Source organism: Mesoplodon mirus, assembly GCF_964341445.2.
Source record: "Mesoplodon mirus genome assembly, chromosome: 2".
Taxonomy (NCBI): Eukaryota; Metazoa; Chordata; class Mammalia; order Artiodactyla; family Ziphiidae; genus Mesoplodon; species Mesoplodon mirus.
Window position 1 is genome coordinate 64,499,162 of NC_138977.1, and position 24,572 is coordinate 64,523,733.

The 24,572-nt window shown below is 43.9% G+C and overlaps 1 protein-coding gene across 6 annotated transcripts in view; it reads right to left on the reverse strand.

Moving 5' to 3' along the window:
* Nucleotides 1-24,572, reverse strand: part of KCNMA1 (potassium calcium-activated channel subfamily M alpha 1) — a 763,138-nt gene that overhangs the window by 296,572 nt on the left and 441,994 nt on the right. For all 6 annotated transcript variants that reach the window (XM_082611009.1, XM_082611010.1, XM_082611008.1 and 3 more), the window contains exons 4-5: nt 18,514-18,607; nt 17,553-17,664 (exon numbers count right to left, since the gene is read on the reverse strand). In XM_082611009.1, the coding sequence (XP_082467135.1) occupies nt 17,553-17,664; nt 18,514-18,607 (206 nt within the window). The remainder of the gene's footprint in view (nt 1-17,552; nt 17,665-18,513; nt 18,608-24,572) is intronic.

Genomic DNA, 24,572 nt, shown 5'->3' on the forward strand with positions numbered 1-24,572 from the left:
AGCTAAGAATCACGAAGATTTTCTCTCCACACACATTTTCAGATTGCGACTTCGACATGGGTTGGCTATTTTAAAACACACACAAATACACACAAACCACCCCCCTTGTCCTCCTGGACACGCACACACACACGCTACTGATCATTTTTGAAGATCCTAGAACCTGTAGGGCTCTGGAAACCTAATTCCGGGATGACTCAGTAGTTCTTTCCCCTCCGGAAGCAGTTGTTTTCCTTCACTACCTACACCCCATGGAAGCAATCTGGACAAAAGGAGATCTGCACCCATGGGTATTTGTTTCTCTTGCCCTGTTAACTGCCTCATTCTAGCAGCCAGAGTCAGATAACTGAAGTGTCCCTTCACCAACCACAAATGCTTCCAGGATTCCTGTTATCCCTGGAATAACATAGCCAACTGCTCGAATGTGTTTCCTCCTTGAAATCTCTAAACTTTCCATATGGCAAGGGGGCATCCAGAATTCTGTTTTTCCTTCTATTGTAGCTCTCACTCCTCTTCTGGTCTCTTCCCTCTTTTTTTTTTTTTCCATCTAAAATATATATATTTTTCAACTTTGCTGAGATGAAGTCCAGCCAGAGAGTCAAAGGAAATGACAGAAATGTCATACCAGGAAAAATAAACAGGCTTTCTCTTCCCTAAAATGAGTTGATACAATTCAGGATAAAAAATATTCACAACTTTTTTCGGCCTCTTTTCATATTATTCTGCATCTACTAGAGAACTGAAAGCATATTATATGAAAAGCTCTATCATCTTCTACAGAAATGACCTTTGAAACCCACCCAATGGTAGTCAATGGTAATATTCTGCTAACTTGCCTCCCAGGAGGAAACAGTAAAATAATAATACTAACACAGAGGCCTCTCATTTCAACCCCACAGTTCTGTTTCATATATAGGTGCTGCTATATTGAGGTATATGTATTATGACTACACTCAAGTTTATTAATAAAGTTCCTATTTCTGTTTAGGTTTGACAAACATGTCTATTCAGAATCTGTGAATTATTTCATTTTTGTTAGCTGACAGCTTGATGTGTGAAAAGGAAAGTGACAGATCACTTCAATATTTCTTTCAAATCCAAAACCACGTCAGTCAAAAGATGGGAGGAAAATATCCTCCTGGGCTTAAAAAGATTATGTAAACAATTGAAGATGTTCCTTCACTTTAATGAAACAGGTAACATCTTCACTCTGGATTCAGGCTAGAATTCCTCTCCTAGACTTGTGTTGGATGCCCACTGAGATTTGGTTTTGTTGGGGGAGTGGTTTCAGCACACGTTTAGCCTGAATACATATGCCGCCTCCTTAAAATCCTAGCTATCGGACTGACAGTCATCTTTTTCAGGCTTCTATACATAGTCTGGGGACCCTTTGAGGGATGGGTTATCTTCTCAGCATCAAAAACTTAGACCTGGGCTTCCCTGGTGGCACAGTGGTTAAGAATCCGCCTGCCAATGCATGGGACATGGGTTCGAGCCCTAGTCCGGGAAGATCCCACGTGTCGTGGAGCAACTAAGCCCGTGCGCCACAGCTACTGAGCCTGCGCTCTAGAGCCCGTGCGCCACAACTACTGAGCCTGCGCTCTAGAGCCCGTGAGCCACAACTACTGAGCCCATGAGCCACAACTACTGAAGCCCGCGTGCCTAGAGCCCGTGTTCTGCAACAAGAGAAGCCACCACAATGAGGAGCCCGAGCACCACAACGAAGAGTAGCCCCCATTCGCCGCAACTAGAGAAAGCCCGCGCGCAGCAACAAACACCCAACACAGCCCAAACTAAATAAATAAATAAATAAAATAAATTATTAAAAAAGAAAAACCAGCTTAGACCTAATTTCAGCTGAGGTTAATTAACCAGGATTCAAGAAGAGCAAATTCTGAGGACAGCAGCTCTTATGGTGTCCATTCCTACTTTCTCCCACTAGGTGGCAGCACCACACAGCAAATCTTTGCAGAACAGTGGCCTGGAAAACAACGGTGCTGAAGGTGCTGAAGTGAGCGGCTGGGGAGAGCCTCTGAGTTACTGGAAGAGGACAGACACCGGGGAGCAGGTAAATGCAGGCAAAAGCATGTAGCATCTGTGTTTCTCATAGGTCCCTTTGTGCTTGCAATCGAGCCTGGCCCTTCCTCTCCACCAGACTAGAAGTGCTTTGACTAACGTGATGGAAGCAAAGGCTTATCGCCTAAAATAAACTAAAAAAACGAAAAATCAGAATAAGAGGGCCTCAGACAATGTGCACTTTGCTCCAGTGGCCATAACGTTTGGGAAAGGATTTCTGACGTGGTTTGCAAAGTCAGGTTACAGTGTCTTAAGTTGCCTAAGATATTCACCTACCACGTTAATAATATTTAGTTGTTCACCTGCTGTAACCAGTTCAGTGTTGTCAACAGATGCCAAGTCATAGGCTTTGTGATGATACCAGGCAATAGATGTAGTAAGAGGGAAAACAGTCTAAGAAGACCATATTCTATAGAGAAGACACCAGAATTTCCTGTGTCCCTGGCAGAGAAATAGCCTATATCAGTTTCTAAAAGGCAAGTCACTGTAGCCAAAAATAATTGATCTGGAGGAGGGGGAAGGGGGGGAGGGGCGGGAGGAGGAGGGCGGGAGGAGATGCAGGAGAGAGTGGGGGGAGGGGCAGAGGGCAGACGGGAGGGGGAGGGGGAGAAGTTGCCACTGGACACTGAGCAGGTGTCAATATGGCAAGAATCAGCCAAAGGTGATCAACGGCTATGCTTTTAAGAGGACTATTCACTACCCAGCCAGGCAGCCTTCCCTGTCAGGCTTCACTCATTTGTCATCTTCCTGTCCCTGTAAACATTTGGGTTTACAGCCTAGGGGGTTTGTAGACTTGTCTTTCCCATCATGGGGGAAAGATATCTTACTCACAGTTTAAAGTCCAAGCCCAGCACAGCAACTAACATATTACAGTTGTTTTAAGGTTTGTTGAGTGAAAGAATAAGTGAAAAAGATAATAACAATGTAATAGGGTTCCTTAAACTAGGGCTGAGATGAGGGTAAGGTGAGTGAGGGGCCCAAGGAACAAAATCTAAGGAGGTGCTCGCTTTCAGGGCCACTGCGTCTTCCTAGTTCCCTTTTTACCATATGCCAGTTGTTTATATGCCTTATCTCCTTGATAGGGTTTTTGAAGATTTCCACCTCTCCTCACATATAAGGGCGAGTACTGAACAGTGAGTACCTAGTAGTAATTAAAAGCGCAGGCTCGGGCTTCCCTGGTGGCGCAGTGGTTGAGAGTCCGCCTGCCGATGCAGGGGACACAGGTTCGTGCCCTGGTCCAGGAAGATCTCACATGCCGCGGAGCGGCTGGGCCCGTGAGCCATGGCTGCTGAGCCTGCGCGTCCGGAGCCTGTGCTCCGCAACGGGAGAGGCCACAACAGCGAGAGGCCCGCGTACCGCAAAAAAAAAAAAAAAAAAAAAAAAGCACAGGCTCTAAGATCACAAAGCCCTGAGTTCAAATCCTTACTGCATCACTTTCAGAAGTCAGAGCTAAGGAGATAGTTCACCTGCCCCAGTTCCAGGTTCTTCTGTCTTACAAGGCTGTTAAGAGGATGAAAGGAGAAAGCGTATAAAGAGTTTGGTGCAATACCTGCTACATAATACATGGTAACTCTACTCATAATAACAATAAAACAGCAAATGTAAGATTTTGTTTTATTACTAGTACCTTTCTAACCAATATCAGAGGGAAGTTCATGATTAGTAGCTACTACATGCAGACCTTTAGAGGAATGTACAAGAATATGTAACAAAGCTGCTGATCTAGAGAGCAGGGGTCAGATCACAAACTTTCTGTAAAAAGCCAGATAGTAAACCTTTTAGGCTTTGTGAGCCCTAAGTCTCTGTCTCATTGCCAAAGACAATATGTGAATGAATGGGTGGTTGTGTTTTAAGAAAACTTTATCTACAAAAATAGGCAGTGAGCCAGACTTGGCCAATTCCTGATCTAGTTGAGCCAGGACTTGTACGTATTCCTTATAAAAACACAGCCAACATCAGAAGACCGGCCATTCGAGATACAGATGATAATAGTTTTAGAAGAGTCCAGATCATAACTGGTTGAGTTCAGGTAAATATTTAGAGAGGACAGCTAAACAGGGCAACTACCAAAGTTGTGGAGATGGGATGTATCTGCAATTGGGGTCCGAGTGGCTGGTAAGTAGGGTGGCTGGAGAAAAGAGGTGAGACACTCAAAAAGAGGCAGACAAACAGGGGTGGCAAGGGAGGCTGGATGAGAATATAAAGGTCAAAGACTGTGAGACTGAGTTTTTGCAAAAGGGAAGAGTTTGCTGTGCCCCTGGTCGGGCTGGGAGGATGTTTTTCAATCCACCCAGGAAATACTGAAGTAAACAGTGTCCTTTGTGGGGTGGGTTGCTCAGTTCTTATCTGGGAAAAGAGAAGTTGAATATAGTGATTGTCATATGGAAGCAAAGTGGTGTCGTGCTGGTATTTGGTACTTATTTCTAGTAATACAGTGTGTTTCATTAAAAACGGAGTTCTGCTCATCACCCATCATCTGCCCTTCCTTTGGCCAGCGGGCCCAGGTCCAGGCCTGGGCATCTCAGCGTCTCCAGGTAGGATGACTGGGAAAGAAGGTTTGTTAAAATAAATGATCCTGGGGGAGGAGAGGGGTCAGGCCCTAACAGAATCCTTTCCAGGAGAAGGGAGCTTGAGGGACTCTATCTCAGACGAGGGAGAAGGGCACGCTTGAGGGAAGGGATGGGAGTTGGGCCTGGGATTTCTCCCCTCTCCCCACTTCTTTCCAAATCTCCAACACATCCTCTTCCTATTTTCCTTAATGAGCCAACTCCACCCCAATTCAAGGGAGTTTAGGAAGAGAGATCCACCCAAACTGGCTCTGGAGGAAATATGAGTGACTAATAAACACAAACAAAGGTCCTTTTTCTCACTAGTAACCCAGGACTTGGAATACCTTAGAATAGAGTTACATATGAAAGATCAGAGGTCTTTCTAAAGAGGGCCCCTCTGTTCAAGTTGAAATTATACTGTGGAATATAAATACACTGTGTATATCTCAAGATGTAAATGATTCAGATTTTAATTTCAAAAATATACTGAAATAAGGGATTACATCAATAAAGATACTGAAATTTTGGTAGGTAAAAATAGTAAGGTTTACTAGAATATGAGAATCCTGGAAACTGGCATAGCAGCCACTACTAGAAATCATGGTCAGCCTCATGCTAGGCTGGACTACTGGTTCCCAAAGTGTGGCCCCAGACTAACAGCATCAGCCATTCCTCGGGAACCCATTAGCAATGCACATCCTCAGGCCCCAACCCAGATACACTGAATCAGAGACTGGGAATGGGGCCCAGCAATCTATGTTTTAACCAGCCCTCCAGGTGATTCTGATGCACACCAAAGTTTGAAAGCCACTGATCTATCTAGAATACGTAGTGTCCTTGTTCTAAAGCAACTATCCTTAATGATGACCAGAGACTGACTCAGTAGATCTGGGAAGGGTATCACATGTATTTGTTCTTGTTTCCTAAGTTTTTCAGGTATTCGGGTATGTTCTTGATTTAAGAACTACGCCTGTGGAGGGCTTCTCAGACTCAGCTGAACATTGGAATTACACAGGGAACTCTAAAGCATTACGATGGCTGAGTTCCACCCTAGTGATTCTGATGTACTTGGTCTGAAGTACAGTGTGGCTGGGGGCGGGGGTGGAGGGAGGAGGTGGGGAGGGAAGTCTCAAAGCTCCCCAAGCGATTCTAATGTATTGTCAAGTATATTATAATATACACCAATATACTAGTGTACCTAATACACAGTTCAGCATGTATTGGGTTGGCAAAAAAACTTCGTTTGGGTCTTTCCATAAGATGTTACAGAGGGCTTCCCTGGTGGCGCAGTGGTTGAGAGTCCGCCTGCCGATGCAGGGGACACGGGTTCGTGCCCCGGTCTGGGAAGATCCCACATGCCGCGGAGCGGCTGGGCCCGTGAGCCATGGCTGCTGAGCCTGCGCGTCCGGAGCCCGTGCTTCGCAACGGGAGAGGCCACAACAATGAGAGGCCCACATACCGCAAAAAAAAAAAAAAAAAAAATGTTACAGAAAAACCCAAACAAATTTTTTGGCCAACCCAATATGGCAATTACCTGGATAATTTATTAAACCAAATTCCTCAGCCCCACTCTCCAAAGAATCTATAGGCTTGGATGTGGTCCCGAGAAGTTTCACTTCTAACGAGCTCTCAGGTAATGTGCTGGCCAGTACTGCTCTAGAGGAATATGCTTACTTTTTAGATATCTGGGATCCACTTTGGGCTGTGATGGCCAACTTTCCTCCCTCTGAACTCCTGGACATTTATTGTTCATTCTTCCTTATAAAGTACCCACCCAATTAAATTACCAACATCTTTAAGGCAGAGCTGTTTTCCCCATCTGTGGGCCACTCCTAGGAATCAGTGAATTGCACACAGTAGGTGTTCAGTTGAATAAGTGCATGAGTGTCTCGGAGCTGCTTCCCAGTGTTCATTTTCTCCCTACTGGATCAGCTAGCCCAGTCAATCCATCACGGCCCTGATCTCATTGAGAAGAATCAAGGCATCTATTTTTTGAAGATGATGGGAAGGTAAATATCTGTCCAGTCCTAGAGATTTAGGTTGCTTGGGGAGACTGTTCCAATAATACCCCAGATGAAGTACAGCCATCTGGAGAGGGTTTGGCATCGATGAAAACCCTACTGCTGAATTTGTTCCTTGAAGACATTCATTTTAGAATGTTATTTCCAATTTGGCATATCACAGAGCTGTACAAGTCAGAGAGGATTTAGAATCTCTGCTACCTACAGAGGGCATCTTATTTAAAGCATGTCCCTGACAAAGCAATATCAAGGGAACACAATTGGAAATCTCTTACAGGGGAATAATTTCCCTAGAGGCAGTTTCAGCTACAGAAACTACTGGAACAGCAATCAGCTTCCCGACAAACATCTAAAACCTTTAGCATTCCACTTTGCTGGGGCTGCCTTCTTCGGAGCCCAATCACAGGGACAGAACTTAATGAATTCATTTGTCTTGTCCCACTACAGCAATTCAGTCTCAGTGCATTGCCAAGATGCATGTGCCACTGAGGCTTCCTGCCCCCCTCCAAAATAAAATAAAGCTCAGGCAAAGAGTAGAGCCCATATTGTCTAACATTATGGTCCATTCAAGATGGACTAACAGTAGTAACATGGATGATTTTTACTCATTTGACTACTAGTATAGAATAAACCAAGAAGCTCAGAAGAGGGGGCTGGTAAAAATAAAATAGTTTGAAAGCTGATAAGTTATAGAATTTTATTAACTCAATTCTTTCAAAGAATGGAATGAGTTACTTTTCCTCTCAATTTCCTTTCCCACCTGGGAGGACCAATTCAATTCTCGTAGGATTTATCAGGGGACTGGGGCAAGGAGGAAGCTTTAGTCTTTCATCTGATTGGACAAGACTGTTAGACTAATTTTTTAAAGTGTAACTATTATGGCTAGATAAGCTTATAGCTTAAGCATAATATACTATTGAGAAACATGGACCTTGGAGGTAGATTGCCCAGGTCCGAAGCCTGGCCCTGCCACATACGTACTCTGTGACTCTAGGCAAGTTACTGAAACTCTCTACGCCTCCGTTTCCCCATTTATGAAATGACACCTATTTCATAGTATTCTTTGTAAGCTTACCTGAGCTAATGATATATTGTATATGTATATGCACATATACACATATACATATACATACATATAAATGTATAATGTGAGCACATCTATTGCTACTCTGGTTACAGACCTTTCCCTTTTAAAGCTCTCTCTCTCTCTCTCTCAACCTCCTTCTGCTCCCAAAGACATCAGACCCCAAAAAGAGAAGTCACACTTTTAATTTGCTTTATTATTATTATTATTTTAAACAAAACCACTGACTATAGGGAAGGGTTTACTTAGAAGGCTTTGGGCTTTAGAGAATCTAGATGTAGGAGCTGAAAGTCCAGCCGCCTCAGTCATGGAGTAGGTGACTTCTGGGGACTCTCAAAGGCCCTTCCTTCCACACCTTGGGCACTGTGACCTGGAACCCCCTTGGTCATCGTGGTTGAGTCAAGTTATCAGATGCCAGGTACCTTATGCGAGGGCAAAGTGAGCCTACCCACCCCCCTGCTAGCCACAAACTGCCCGTTTTGAGTTTGAGTTCACTTGGCGCCCTTTCCTCTTCCGTCTGACTTAATCTCATGCTAATCCAGCAAACTCCAGGACAGTCCTGTAGGGGGAACCAAAGTCCTTTCTTTTCAGAGCCCAAAAGGCCATTTTGGCTGCAGTAACAGAGTCCTGGCGATGAAGCTGGGGCTGGTGCCAGGGCCTCTATTATACCTTTTTGCCTACTCCGGCCTTGCGTACATTTAATTCCATTTGGGTAGGGTGGTGACGGGTTTCAATGACACCATACTAATGAATTCCCCAGCATCCGTCCAAGAAAGTTAATTACTTCCTTTCAATACAGACTTGGTACCATTGGACCTTCCACTAAAAATAACTTCAATAAATATTTGTTAAGCTTCCACTGCATGCAAGAGTGTCCCAGAGGTACAAAAAGTAAAAGTTCATGGTACTTTCCAACACAAGACTCACATCCCAGAGCAGCGGTGTCCAAGAGAATTTTCTAGGACGGTGGAAACGTTCTCTATCTGTGCCGTCCAATACCTTAGCCACTAGTCATGTGGATCTCTTAAGTACTTGAAATGTGGCCAGTATGACTGAAAAATTGAGTTTTTATTTAATTTTGATTTTAATCTACGTTTAGATAGTCAGATGTGGCTAGTGGCTACCCTATTGGATAGCACAGTCTAGGCTGGAAAGCCTTGCTACTTAAAGGCTGGTCCCCAGGCCAGAACCATTAGCATCCTCTGGAGCCTGTAGAAATGTAGAGTCTCTGATCCTACCCCACACCTCCTGAATCAGAAACTGCATTCGAATAAGATCTCCTGGTGGCTCATGTGCACGTTGAAGCTTAGGAAGCACCCTTCTAGGGAGGAATTCATTCAACAGTCATAGTTAGAAGATACATATATATGCAAGTGGTTCTCATCCTGACTGTGCTTTAGATGCAACTGGGGAGTGTTAAAAAAAAATGCTGAGCCTGGGACACTCCCCCACTCCCAACCCAGATCCTCCCCATTTAGTTGGTTGGAGGTTTGGCCCGAACATGGTGAGTTTTAAAAGCTCTTCAGGGATTCTAAGAGACAACCAAATCTGAAAACCACCCGAGCACAGACTACGACAGTGGTTCTCAAAACTGGGTGGACATCAGGATGACCAGGAGGGCTTGTAAAACACACAGATTGCTGGATCAAGCTCTCAGAGTTTCTGAATCACTGGGTCTGGGTTGGGTTCTAAGAATCTGCATTTCTAACCAGTTTTCAGGTGATGCTGATGATGCTGGTCTGGCAACCACACTTTGGGAACCACTGGCTTAGTCATTTTTAAAGCACCGACTCCAGAATCAGACTGACCTGGGCTGAGTCCTGGATCCACCACTTACTACCTGGGGAAGTTACCTAATCCCCAAACCTCAGCTTCCTAAATTGTAAAACTGGACTAACAGTACTTACTCATTGAGTTGCTGTAAATGCTAACTGAGATAATGCCTATGAATTGTTGAGCCCAGTGTCTGCTCTTAATAAGCTATCAAGTTCATTATTATCATTAGCGTAAGAAGACACCCATTCATTCAACAAGCACAAACTGTGTGTCAGGCACTGTTCCAGACACTGGGAACACAGCACAAACACAAGACGGTCAAGGTCTCTGCCACAATACCCACAGAACTTGAGTTCGAACTGTGAGTAGAAAACAGACTGATTATACAGCTCTTACAACATTAATCGCAAGAGCAAAGGAAATAAAGGTCAGGGAAGAATTCATTCCAGCTGGGAGGATGGGAAAGCTTCCCACAGGAGGTGGGGTTAGAGCTGTGCATTCCTGAGGAGAGAGATGATATTCAGAGCAGCAGGGAACAAACTCACTCCTGAGGCAGGGACGAAGGAAGGCGAGCAGGGCAGACGCAGCCTGGTGGGGCTGCAGCTGGAAGTCTAAGGAGAAAGAGAGGCAGGGCTGAGTGCCTGGCACCGGCCTCCACTCTCTGCCCAAATCACACTCGGTTTTTGGGTTTCTGTTCTGAATATCAATACCCTAAAAATTACTGATGTCCAGAAAGTGAAACCAGCCAAAGGCTTTCATTCTTGATTACTCTCCCCCAATGCAGAGTTTAGTTAATGAAGGTTCTGATATGAACCTCACCTCACCTGTTGTGGGATTCCTCAAGCAAAGGAGGGACCTTGGGGCGAGATGCCCTATAAAGCGGATGGACAGCACAAAGACCCCCGGCCCTTCAGCCGAGCCCCCCTGAAAGACTGATCACTACAGGGGAGAGTGGGGCTCTGACCCCGCACACCGCTTTCCTTGGGAAAATGGTGACAGACCATCACAACTCATTCACTCATCTGGCATTCTCCAATTCCATTTCTCTCTACTCTTAATTCCAAAAAAGCAAGAAAGCAGGAGCTCTAAGGAAAGAGGGCTTTTAAGCAAAGGATATGCAGACCAAACACGTTCCTCTCGGTTACCACAGCCTCACAGGAAGGGGTGCCCAGACCTCTGTAACTTGCTTAAGTACAATGATAACAGGCACATCTATCTAGTAATTCATCTGTTCCCAAGAGAAGAAGAAAAAAAAAAAAAAACTCAATCCTAGATAGAAATGCAGGGAGGGGTAAATTTTCTGGTTCCAAACAAGATCTCCCCATGGGTCTCCTCCCATGATAGGCTGGGAAAGTGCAAAGAGTCAAGGGCACAGAGGGCCCTAAACGCCTACTAGAGCTTTTGGACTCCACAGCGCTATGTAGAGCCACGGACAGTTCTGAACAGGGGCATGGGTCCCAACTCAACAGTTCCTGGCTCTCTATGACTTTGGGCAAGTCACTTACCCTCTATGAGCCTCAGTTTCCTCTTTGGCAGCATAGGCATAATAGGAATACCCCTTTCGGTAGGCAGAATAATGCCCCCACAGATGTTCACGTTACCATCCAGAACATGTGAATATGATAACTCACATGGCAAAAGGCAACTAAGATAGCAGGGGAATTAAGGTTGCCCATCAGCTGACCTTGAGATGGGGAGGTTATTCTGGATTATCCAGATGGATCCAATGTAATCACGAGGGTCTTTAAAAGTAGAAGAGGGAGGCAGAAAGGAGAGGCAGAGAGAGGTGAGGACAGAAAGAAAGCTCAGAGATGCAGTGTGAGAACTCAGCCCACTGTGGCTGGCTCTGAAGATGGAAGAAGCGACCATGGGCCAAGGAATGCGGGCTCCCTCTGGAAGCTGGAAAAAGCAAGGAAATGGAATCTTCCGTAGAGCTTCCAGAAAGGAGCACAGCCCTGAAGACACTTTTATGTTAGCCCCGAGAGACCTATGTTGGACTTCTAACCTACATAACTGTAAGATAATCGATGGGTGTTGTATTAAGGTGCGACGTCTGTTGACAATTTGTTCCTGCAGCAATAGGACACAAACACATCCATCTGGCAGGGCTGTGAGGCTGATACCTGGCACGCCGTAAAAACACTTTCTTATCTCAGGTGGCATTACCATCCGTGGGCCCCTGCCATTCTCCAGACAGGGCAGGCTCCTCTCCGACACAGGATGCTCACTGCTTCCCACTCTGCCTGTCTCACCCATCATCACAAGCCTCAGCCGAGCCCCAGCCCCTGGACGCCTCCCCGCTTTCCTCCACCCACGTGAGCTCTTTCTTCTCTGAACTGCCACAGCCCTTACAGCCTGGACCTCACAATTTCGGACGTAATTATGTAGCTGATAGTGCTACCCGCTGTTGTTGCATGAGTGTTTATTTTGGTTCCAAAACTAAATTGAAACCTTGGTCTCAAACAGGAACTATGTTTCGTCCTGTCGTCGTTGTTGTTTTTAAGGACCTGTACTTTTTTTTTTTTAACAGTCCTGTTTTTATCACCTTTTGACACAAAAAGGGACTGCTCAGGCATGTATTTATAAGCAGATACTCTACATCATTTTAATTTCCCTATGACTGAGCACTAACTCATTTTTTCTATTTTTTTAGCAGTTTTTTCTATTTTCCAGCAGAGTTTGCTAAAGGGTCTAAGGTCTAAGGCCAGGTCTAACACAGACTAGAGAAGCACATTTAGTTGTTGACCACAGTTCAGTGACTGGGGCTCCTTACCATACCCTGATTTCATCAGAGAAGAGGGGGCAATGTTGGAAATCGCAGTAAAACTAGGAAAGGAGGTGGCCAAGCATGTGTTCCTCTTATCCCAGGGCTGAGCACACAGTAGGTGCTCAATAACAGCCAGTTACATGACTGGCTGGTGCGTGTATTCTTATCTTTTCCTCCACTCTCTTCCTTTAACCCCACAAGATGACCCTCAACAAAAACACATCAATACACAAAGGAGGCACAGCCCACTGACCTACCTTGGGGACATAGTTCCCACAAGAATGAGACAAACAGACAAAAGCGTTCTCCCCAGAGCATGTTATTCGAGTCTCAAAATAAGATTCATCTCTCATTTCAAGGTACATTTATTTTAGTGAGGATTTTGTGAATAAGCTAGTGTGTGGGAACAGGAATTAAAATAAGCAGCGACTTGCTGCCTGCCGACATGGATGTCCTCACATCCCACTGCCTTATTTTTGGTTCCATTCCGGTTTGTTTTCTTCTCTGGGACTTTAAAATATGATAGGGAGGTTAGAAAGAGAGGCTGGGGATAATCATGGCTTCTGTTCATGAAGCTCGTCCTATGTACGTGGTCACTCATTACCTCACTGAATCCCCACTACAACTCCTAGAGGTGAGTGCTACTATTGTCCCCATTGGACAGGTGAGAAGACTTGAGTTTAAGACAGGGAAAACGACTGTGCTCAAAGCGACCCATTGGCAAGTGGCTGAGCACGATGTGAATTGAGGTGGTGGAGCCCAGAACAGGATACCGATTCAATTAGCTCTACTGACCTAGGACCTGCAGGAGCCCCCAGTATCCACCTATGTATCTGTTTCCCTCTCTTCCTCTCAGGTGGAGCAGGTCCAATCCCCAAGTTGCTAGGGTACCCTGGGACTCAGGAGACTGCATGCTAGCTCTATTTGTTTCCCTGGTCTTAATGGCAGTTCTAGAAACTGCAGGTAGACGAGGAAAAGTGAGAAGAAAGGGAGACACGAGCTATGTGTGTTTTTAAGCAAGATCTCTTCCCTTCCCTGCCTGCCTGAAGTGAAGCTTCTATGAGATAGGATGAAATAGAGGGATGCCAACATAAAGCCGCCAAAGCTGCTTAGTCATTCCCAACCCAGTCCTCAAAACCCCAAATCTCTCAAGGGTAAGGACAGAGGCAGAAGAGCAGCCTAAGAGAATGGACGTGAAGTCAGACCAGATCCTGGGTAAAGCACGCCTTTCCCTACTCCCAGGCTACAGGACCCTGGACAAGAAAGTTAACTTCTTTGAGCCTCCATCTCCTTATCTGTAAAATGGGGACAATAATTCCTACCTCATAGGTTTGCTATGAGGATTGAGTTCACGTTTGCAAGGGCTTATCAGGGCGCCCAGCACATAGCACAGCTGGAATTAATACTAGCTGTTTTTATTAATATGCTGTCCAATGCACTAAGATGATGCATGCAAAAAAGTAAATAAGTATTGTACTATATAATATGCAACCACATATTAAGAATAGGAAATCAAACGTGATGCAAGTTATGCTCCAGAAAAGGTAAGGGCAGGGGGGAGGGGGGGCGTGGTGTTCATTGCACTTTTTATCCACGGTACCAGCTATAGCACAGCCCTCTGCTCTTGACCAGGCTCAAGAAGTGTGTGCAGATCCGGGACAGACTTCAGTTTCCTGCATCTTGTCCCAAACCTCAGCCAGTAAAGGCAGGACTTTTCATTTTCTAAGAGGAGGGCAGCACTTTCTGAAATGCCCTATTTGATGGGATTATTCCTTTTACTTTATAAGCCATACCTCATGGGAATGTTCATTTTATCTCTGGAAGCTCACTGGTACAATAATTGTTTCACGGTGTAATAACCCATGTATTAAATCAGATGCAGGAACCTCCTTGAATATCATTATACTGAATTCTCTTCCATAACAGGCAGACCAGTTTTGGATTTTACCCAAGGGGCTTAGTTACCAAAGAACCAAAAGTATTCCATTAAAGGTGTTTTCTCCTGCAAGAGGAGAAAGGTTATTAGTTGTTGTTATTATTATTTCATAGCCCCAAAGGTTGCTGGTCTTTGTTTCCAATTTCAATAGCACTTATGCTTCCTAACATACTCTGTAATTTACTTATTTATTAGGCTTGTTGTTTCCTGTTCTTCCCCCACTGCAATGTCAGAGGGTGGGGTGCTGCCTATTTTATTCACTGTTGTTTCCTAATCATCTGGAAAAGTGCCTGGCACATAGTAGGTGCTTTATAAACATTGTTCAATTCACGAACAAATTAAAGCACATTCTAGAGCATATTTTTTTGAAGAGCAACCACAACTGAAGCAAAGTGTCTCTCATTACTCTTTTCTCCCTCTCTTTTTTTTAAAACTGAACTACAGTTGATTTATAATATTGTATTAGTTTGTGGTGTACAGCAAAGTGATTCAGTTGTATATATATGTATATATATACATATATATTCTTTTCCATTATGGTTTATTACAGGATATTGAATATAGTTCCCTGTACCATACAGTAGGTCCTTGTTGTTTATCTATTTTATGCACAGCAGTTTGTATCTGCTAATTCCAAACTCCTAATTTATCCCTCCCCTACCCTCTCTTCTCTCTCTTCCATTTTTCTGTTCTCTCAGATTGATTTTCACTAGATCAGAATACACCTCCAAAAATCAGGATGACATCATCCACAAAAAGGCCTGGGTTGTTTTTTACAACATCCAAGTCCTCCCAACACTAAGATTCCAGGGAGTGTTTCACTCACAGCAAGGAGACCCGGCTCCGCACCCTGACCTGGGGCGAACCCTACCAGCTGCAGAGAAGGGATGTTTCCACCACAGTCAGGTAGGGGTCCTCTCCATCTTCTAGGACCACAAGGAAGCCTGACATAAAGTTCAGATTCAGAAAGTATCAGGGCTGGAAGGTAATTTAGTCTAAACCTCCCATTTTTCTGATGGGAAAACTGAGGGTCCAGAAAAGTGAGTGGTTGTTCAAGTGCACGGAGGCATTAGAACCCAGCCAGGAAGAGAAGGCAGATTCCTTTTCTTCCTCCTTCCTTCTTCCTTTCCCCCCTCCACCCTTCTCTCTCTTTCTCTCTCTCTCCTCCCTCCCACTCTCTTCCTCCCTTCTTCCTTCTCTCCCTTCCTTCATTCCTTGTCTATTTGTTTGGAGGGTGTGTTTGTGTGAACTCTTCACAACAGGATGGTTTAGAAAGAGCCCCGGTTATCAGTCCATACATAATCTTGACCCAGGTACGTTGGTGATTTAATTCACTAACTTCCCAGTCCTCTGCAACAACCAAGATCCCAAATTTTCTCAAATTTCCATGAATGATGCAAGAGGCTTAGAGATTTTCTGAAATGAAAGAACCTTACCGATTGTCTAACCCAACCTTTATTTCACAGATGAAAAACAACAGGCTGAGGGAAGAAGAGTGAGTTCCTCAGGTCACAAGGCTGGTTAAGAGCTCAGCTGAAATGGCTGGGACCCCAGGCACCAGAGCAAACTAACAAACAAACACTCAGGATGTTTCTCAGATTGGTGTGCAGCTCTAATGGTCTCATCGTGCTGGCAAGAAAACCCCATCTAAGCAAGCACCCCTCAGATCAGGAAGGAAAACATTTCCATTGAGCAACTGAATACAATGCTAATGAGAAAACTAGTAGAAAATAGAATCCAAATAAGATACACACACAGAGATACATACATACATGTATGTATGTGATTACTGCATACATTGTATATAAAAGATACTTATTTTTAAAATACTTGATACTAGGTATATAATAAATTCACAGTGCTAGCAAGGACGTCAAAACATACTGCTAGCAGAAGCATATCTTGATACAACATTTTTGAAAAGTTCTCCATTAATATCTTCACAAACGAAAATATACGTTCTCTTTGATCCAGCAAGTCCTCTTCCAGGAATTCTATCTAGAGATAGAATTGCACAGATATGTGGATGAGAGTGTTGACTAAGCCACTGTTTATAGCAGAAGAGAAAACAATCATGTGGTGCATCATTTGGATCATGGCTGAATAAATGCGGTACAGCAACGTATGGGATTTTGTGCAACTGTCATAAAACGAATCATTACAGAGCTGAAGGGATGGCTGTCATTTATCAGTTAGTAAGAAAGCCAAACTGCAGTGCAATGTGACTGATACAATGATTTTGTACAAAGACCACCACCTCTAAAACACTATTATGTGCGCACATCCGTGTTTGTTTGTGGTGAAATCAGCATGAAGGAAAGAGGTGGAAGTCTGTAACGCTGAGCATCCCAGGGAGAGGGCAGTGATGGATGCGGGCAGAAGAGACGCTTAATATTTTCATTATGCATCTTTGAATGTTGATATTATTTTATATATATACATATATATGTATATACACACACACATACATGTATACATATATATATTACTTTGGAAAAAATAGGTTAAGACCAAAAATTTCTGAAAATAAAGACAGAAGGAACCCACAACTAGTCCTCCAAGTCCTGTTTCAGTCTCCCCTCTTCCCCTGTAGACCCGTGACAGCAGGAACACTCTGAGGAAATTATTCAGTGTGGCAAAGAGAACCCCGAAGCTGTCTCTCTAAGCCTTTGGCTGTCATGGCCATCCTCTGAGCTAGTTACTTTTCCCACCAAATTGTCCTAATCCTGATACAGGAAGTGACCTGCCAAGCAGACACAGGAAGTGAGGTGTGAACACAGCTCCAGCAAAAGCTCTTCCTTTAACACAGGAAAGGAGCTTGATCTCCCTCAAGGTGGGGGTGATCCTAGACACTTACCTTATCTCCCACCCCACAAGGGAACTCACAACTATAAATAAACCAGGCAGGACCCACTCATCACAAAACTAAGAAGCAGACAGGAGCTAACTTTGGCAGGCAGGCCTTCTGGGGCACCTGAATCAGCTACTCAGAAAGTTGGCCTTGTGCCCATGGGCTTCTTCATCCAGTCCTGACTCCCAGTTGAATGAAAAGTGACAGAACTACGAATGAAGAGGTCCTGGCTGTGACAGTGATGACCACTGGACTTCAACAATGATAAAACATTCTCTGAAGCACTCACTGTACACATCCTTCTGGGCTAGTGCTTGCTTCCAAGAGGACTCTCACCATCAACTTCTAGAACTCCAGGAGTTGTTCATATGAATCCACAAAACTTTCCTTCTGTGGATTCCCTGTCCTCTGATGCACCCCAGATGCACCAAATTCTATACTTCAGCCATGGCTCAGAAACCAGTAAGAAGGAAGGAAGAGAGATTGACTTACCAAGCCAACTTCTGTTTAAGTACACAGACACAAACACGGGGGGGACCGTGAAGAAATCTACTACAGAGTTCACTTCCAGCCAGAACCACAGCTTATCATTGGCTGCAATAAACTGGGGGAAAGAAAAAAGAAGAGAGAGAGAAAAAAAAATGTGAAGCATGGTGCCAGCATTCAAACTATACTCTTTTGCCAAAGGGTACGTTTTGGTTTTTCACGGGGGCCTGGAGGGAGAGTTTATGTTCTTCTTATATCTACACCAATCACATGTTATTTTTGTCTTCGAATTTGCATACACTCTCTAGTCTTTTCTAGAGAGTGACTGTAAGCTATGTTAGCCTTGGAGAAAGATCAGGTGGTATATTTTTCTGTGGTTTTCAACGGCATCATAGGGAAGTTTGAATTATCTCACCTTTCTTAAAGTCTCTAATATAACTATAAATAAAGCATATATGTATGCATTCATTCACACACACAAGCTCTGTAATCTACATTCTGTACAGCTCCCTTCATAAACAGGGTCTAGTATAAATCCCCCAAGCCGCAAATTCTGCCAATCTAGCCCCTTGATTCAACCCTCACAACTCACTGTTCTCTCAGGATTCAGCTAAGTGAGCACTGATAAGAATAATTTTAAGAGTAGAAGGGTTTTTTTCCCTCCTATTTAAGGTAACCATGCATTCATGCGTGACTAGAGAGATGAAAAACAGTAGACCAGTAGAGGTGTAACAGTTATTTCAGTGTCTTTTTCTCCTGCTCGGAACAAAATTAACATGTACTTCAGGAAATGCTGAGCTAAGGAAAGGGCTCTCTCACAGAAAATCAGAATGCGGATCTATCGTCTCCCCTGGAAACACTGGGCTTCATCTTGCCTGCGGGAGCGGATGGCTGATGCGGAATATGGTCCCTGGGTATAAGACTTGCATGCCTCATCGTGCTACTGAGCAGTGTTGTTCAAACTTACCCGCAAGCCAAAGTAGAGAAGGAAGAACACGTTGAAAGCCATGTCGATCTGTAATGTGAAATCTTTGTAGAAATTCTGGCAGGATTCTATGGGGCTATTAGACAGGAAGAAGAAAAAGCAAGAGGTAAATGAAAAGTATCGTCAAGTCTTCCACGTTGCTGTGCAGTGGTGGTGCTTGGGGTAGAGGACAAAATGAACGTTCATAAGATAAAACATTTGGTCTTTCTATCCCCTGTGATCATCAAGCAAGCATTGCCAAGGGGTCTTTCCATTCAACCATACAGTCTTTTGTTCTTTTATTTGTTTTCATCATTTTATACATATATTATTTTCATCATCATTCAACAGTTGAGCTAAGGATCTAAAGAGGATCATGCAGACACCTTGGAAGAAGGACAAGCAGAAGAAACCACCAAATCCCTCAATTTCATATTAACCCTTAAAGAACTGACTTCTTTTAGAGGACACAAACGTAAGCTAAAAGCAGTCCCTCCTACTCTCCAGCACATTAGAAATGAAGCCCATTTTCAATTAAACACAATGGCTGTGTTTTAGACCTTTTAAAAGCCATCAGGTGATTAATAAGAAAGGACCCAGGAGCATCTCAGGAAAGCTGTGGAGGAGAGGATCCTGGTTGATGTTCTGGCTAAATATGGACTTAAATGCAGCACTCTGATCTGGGGAAAGAAGCATTGCCCAACTGGTAAAATTCAAGACCATTAAACCAATATATTGAAGCAGTACTCTAAGGGTTAATTTTTTTTTTTTTTTTTTTGGCATGCAGGTTAATTGCCTTTGCGTGTGGTCAAGCAGCCAATGCGAATCCCCAGCACACTCTACTTTGTTCAAGAGTAGGCAGTTCAGAAGTGTACGACTATACAAACTGGTACATGGCTTCCATGTGCTTTCCTGCATCAAACTGATCAGAGGATCAGAGTGTGAAAAGTCCCAAGGTTTGGGCTGGGTGGGAAGCAGGAAAGCCTCATAAGCCTTTCAAAGCTGTGAATGAAAAGTCACAGTATACTGTTATCAGTAAGCAAATGGTACTACTCAGGCCAGGAACATCAAGAAGGTGAGGTGAGGGAGAGGAGGGAGGATGGAGAGAAGTAAAATACTTTCCCCAGATGGGAAGCAACATGGACCCCTGGGCCGGGAGAGGGCTAGCTTGAGAAGTGCAGGATGGAGGATTTCCGAATATCACCACTTCGGAAATCGCTGTACACAATACCAGTTAGTATAGTTGTACTTCTGCAACAGCAGAGCTTGGTTGTTCAACAGGCAGGAATCTGTGCAGTATGAGAATGCAGGGCCCACTTAAAGGCAGGGTGAGTCAGTCTGTGGGACTCTCCGATCATGTTACATGCACCGGATTTATCCATTCTTCATCTGTATTACAAGTCAAACATGCCCTTTGTCATCTCCCAAATCACAAATACGTGGAAAACCCTCCAGACAAGCATGAAGAGGAATCTACATTTGCATTTACAAACTAAGCGGACTGAACAAAAAACAAACACTGAAAAACAGTTCTTGCATAAAGGAAACAGGCAACTGCTGGGTTTTCACTAAGGGCAAGTGGGAGGAAAGACAGCATGGAGTTTGCTTAGTCCAATGCTGAAAAGAGGCAGGAGCAAAAGAGACTAAACACCACAGCCCACCCTGCTCTTTGCCTGGTCTCCTACTCAGGTATTGATTCAACGAAAAAAGGAGAATTCAGGCCTGGAGTTAACAAGTGACACTTCTACAATTCCCAAGCCACGCTGGCATTTTGTTTTGTTTCAAGAACAAGACCCACAAGGTCCACATGTGTCAGAGTTCTTAGCTACTCTAGCTGCAAGGAAAAGAAGCACATGAACTAGGTTGACCAGAAGTCCACTACAGATCCCAAAGGATGAAGAGACAATGCACCTCTGTGCTATGTAAGCCACTGGTATGACGTGCTTCAGAACTAGTGAAGAGTAAACAGTGTTTGTGTGTGTGTGTGTGTGTGTGTGTGTGTGAGAGAGAGAGAGACAGAGAGACAGAGAGAGAGAGAGAGAGAGAGAGAGAGAGAGACAGACAGACAGAGACACAGAGAGAGAGAGAGAGATTGAGGATGGGGGGGCTCTGTTGGTAAATACTGTATTGCACTCATGTCTTCCCTCGTGCCAGCAGTGACTTAGCTGTGCTTTATAAATTCGTTTTCATCAGGACTGATGTATACACAATTTAGGGGATGGAGAGAAAGTCTTGGTTCTCAAGTCTATTATGGAAAACCCAGTATCACTTCACCAAGGCCACATAATAACCTTACTATTGCTCTCACAATAGTTACTGGTGGTATATTTGAGGGTCCTATGAGTTCCCTAGCTTCTATTAATTTCATTGCTTCTGTAGTTAATTTCATAGTAACCCTGAAATACATCGAGCAGGGAAAGTATTTGCTAGGCTGTGGAAGAGAATGGAACAGTGGGGGAAGAGATGTTAGCTCAATGCCACTGAGGATATTTCGGTTCAACACAAATGGAAGTAGATGTTTGAAAGAGTATAAGGAATTAGGCTGTTGCAACTGATTTGCACTGTTTCTTGAATTCCTTGTCATTTCTGCTATTCCCTCCTATATTGCCCATCCCTAAAGGCAGCAATGAGAGGGCTTGATGCTAAAGGACACTCTGTTGAAAAATATACCTCAACAGCACTCCTGACTTACAGAGAACAATGTTGAAACCATAATAGACCTTTTCTCTAGTCTTTTATTCAAAACTTTAGAGAACTGATTTAATCATCCTTTTATATCATTCCTTGAGTCTTAGACTTTGAGCTGAAACAATAAAGGAAGTAAATTATGCTGCTGGTGTTGGAGGCTTTCCCTCTGGCTGAAGCTCACCAGTAACATGAGCCACTTCACTAAGATGAAGAAGGGGGAGAGAAGCAGGAAATTCTGGAACAGAAGAGGGCCAGCCCCCAGGAACCCAGGAGGACCAGAGTGATCAGGGAGTCTGTTTTCTATCTCTCTCAGCTCTTTCCTGCTTGCCATAAGAGCCCAAGGAGAAATGTCCTGCCTAGTTTTCTCGAGTGGCATCAGAACGGTTTATCAGGATCCCCTCCAAGATAAATCCTCTGAGCGCCTTTAGTCCATGGACTCACACAATCCAAGACCACAGAGCAGAGATTCTAAAGCCCCATCATTTCATTCCCCAAATGGAAACAACCCAGGGAGAAGTTCATTGATCTTATAAAAAGAAAATACAGAATTCAACAACAAAAGGGTTGGCCATATCAGCCAGGATTTATTTTCCTCCCCAAAAGACTTTATCTTAATGATTAATGCTCATTGTAGGATGGAGAATGAAATACAAACTCTGCCTTCTTGTGTAAAATAGAAGAGTTCCTTGTCTAGAAATTTTAAGAGCTAGAAATCACTTTATTTTTTTCTACAAAGGAAAGTGACTCTGAATTACACACTTAAATTTGGATCGCCATTCTGATGAGGCATGCCCACATCAGAACAGGCTTTTTATGGACATATGTTGCCAACAGAAAAAAAATAAATAAATGAGAGTTTTAAGAACTGAAATAAAAACACTAGACCTGGTAGTAGAACTGACTTTCCCTAAATTGCTCTTGGTTACCTAATGACTTACTAATTAGAGGAGATAAGATACTTGGTAAGCTGATGGTCTGTTCATTACTAGGCTCCCATAGTCCATGGATCAACTGTGATACTAAAACCTTAGGCAAATTAAGCATTTTGATCAGGACTCTATGATTGGGGCACCTTCAAAAGAACCTCAATAGAAAGCTGCTCCTGATGGGATAAACTTTCAGCGTAGAACAGAGGTTGGAATACGAACCCTTGTTTCCTCTTGACCATCAAGTAAGCATAACCTAAGTATTTAGATGTCTCTACAGAGGAAAATGAGACTCACCCAAGTGGGAAATATATCTCTTTTTTCACCTATTTAACAATACAGTATCCCACGAAGACCTTTGAGCAGGAAGACCCAACAGTCCTTCTTGAAGACTGACTTCAGAACTTATCTTTCCAAAGCATGAGGCAAGCAATGAAAGCAATGACTACCCAGGTTTTCTTTTAAGGGGCAGGGGGCTAAGGACAAAAATCTCACTTCTAGCAGTTGTGATGCCTGTATCTTCTCCAAGAAGGAAGTAACTGCCTCTCTTCTCAGCCTCTAAAACTTCCCTGGTATTTTCTGAAGTCTGTTTTCCTAAATCTCTGAGGCTGGCTTTCCAACCCTTGGAAAATATTTCTCCAGAACAGTGTTTCTCAAACTTTAGCATGCGCCTGGAGGGCTTGTTAAAACACTGGTGGACCCCACCCCCAGAGCTCCTGATACAGCTGGTCTGGTATGGGGTCCTGAGCATTTGCATTTCCCAGATGCTGCTGCTCGGCCGGGGACCCCACTTTGAGAACCACAGCTCTTGAAGAACTTTCCTGCAACTACACACTCCTTACAGGTGTTGCTGCTCAAGGTGATTCCTATTCAGACCTGAACAAAAAGGATTAAGCATTCGAGCCCATCCCCAGACAGCCACCTGCCTACCACTTAACTAAGTGCTGAGATCAAGGGGTTGAACAGAGACTATCATTTTCAGATGTGAACAGGGCGATGGGGGCGGTGGGGAATTAAGACAGTACAGGGAAGTAATTACAATGCCACCATGCAAGCTTCACCAATGACATTCCAATTAACAACCAGAGAGTGCCTGAGGAGCATGTTTTTAGTTTAAGATTAAAAGGAAAAATGATGAGGGCTGGATTGGGAGAGGTTATAGAGACAGTCATTTATGAGAGAGAAAGAAATGTTAAGCATTTTAGGAACAGCAGCAGCAGCAGCAGCAAATATCCGAGATAATTTAATAAATAACCACATGAGAGGGAAGGGACTAGCTGAGGAACAAAACAGCACTTTGTGAAATAATTTCCAACATTTAAATTCTCCTCACTCCTGTGGTGAGTCCCTTTTTAAATTGGATGGAGCCTTCTCAATTCCCACCAGGATTATGGACCACCAGAGTTCAGGCTCACACGCTACAGATGTGAATCAATACAATAAGCTTCATGATTCCAGACTCTTCTCCTAGTCTCGCCTCTGCAATGTTGCCGGATTAATTTAATTAAAAGGTGTCATTCATCCACCATCATGGCTCTCTCATGCCTCATGCATCAATTCCCAGTCTGGCTGAGAAAAACCTCTAAAACCTAGCCTCACCCTATATCTCCCATTTTCAACCGTGCTCCACGTCAAAGCCCTTTGCTGCCGCAAGCTGGTATCTTCATAATTTCATGCATGTGACACCCCCCATATTCCTAATTTTAACTCTACGCTTCTGCTGTGGCCTCTTCAAATGCTCCTCCCTCTTTGTGTTCAAACCTCAGGCAGCTTTCAAGGCCAACCAAAAGGCATGGCATGGCCAATTATTCCTGCCCTCACTGAACTCTCCCATCTCTGAATTCTTATAGCACTAGGAACAAGGAATTCTTAACTGTCTCGGAATGTTGATCCTCATTCAATTCAATATAATAATACCTGGCAATTGTACAGAGTTTACACATACTATTGCATTTGGTCCTCACAACTTTGCAAAATATATAGTAGCAGACATTTTGTTCTAATCCCCATTTTGCAGACAGAGAAGCAGAGGTTCATAAACCTACCCAAGATCATGTAGCTAAGTGGTAGAGTTGGGACACAGACCCAGTATCCTTTCTGCCATACCACCTTACTTTTCCAGATAAATTGCCATATCCTTGGAGAGGATAAAGAAGCATAAGACATTGTATCTGCTATCCACAGGGCCTGCCATGGAGCTTACATAAAAGCAACAGGGGTTGACAGTGGGGTATGACTGACTGAGGGAAGAGGTATAACTGCCCTAGAAAAACATGTATGTGTTTATCGAATGGTCTGGGAAAATTCAGAGGAAGCTGAACTCTCTAACCTGTATCTAACCCTCTTCTGTAAAGACTGTCATGTGGGACATTACTAATCCCCAAAAGTCCTTCCTGGGACCCTGAATGGTAGTGGTATCACGGAGCTTGACCTTATCTGCTGAGGCTA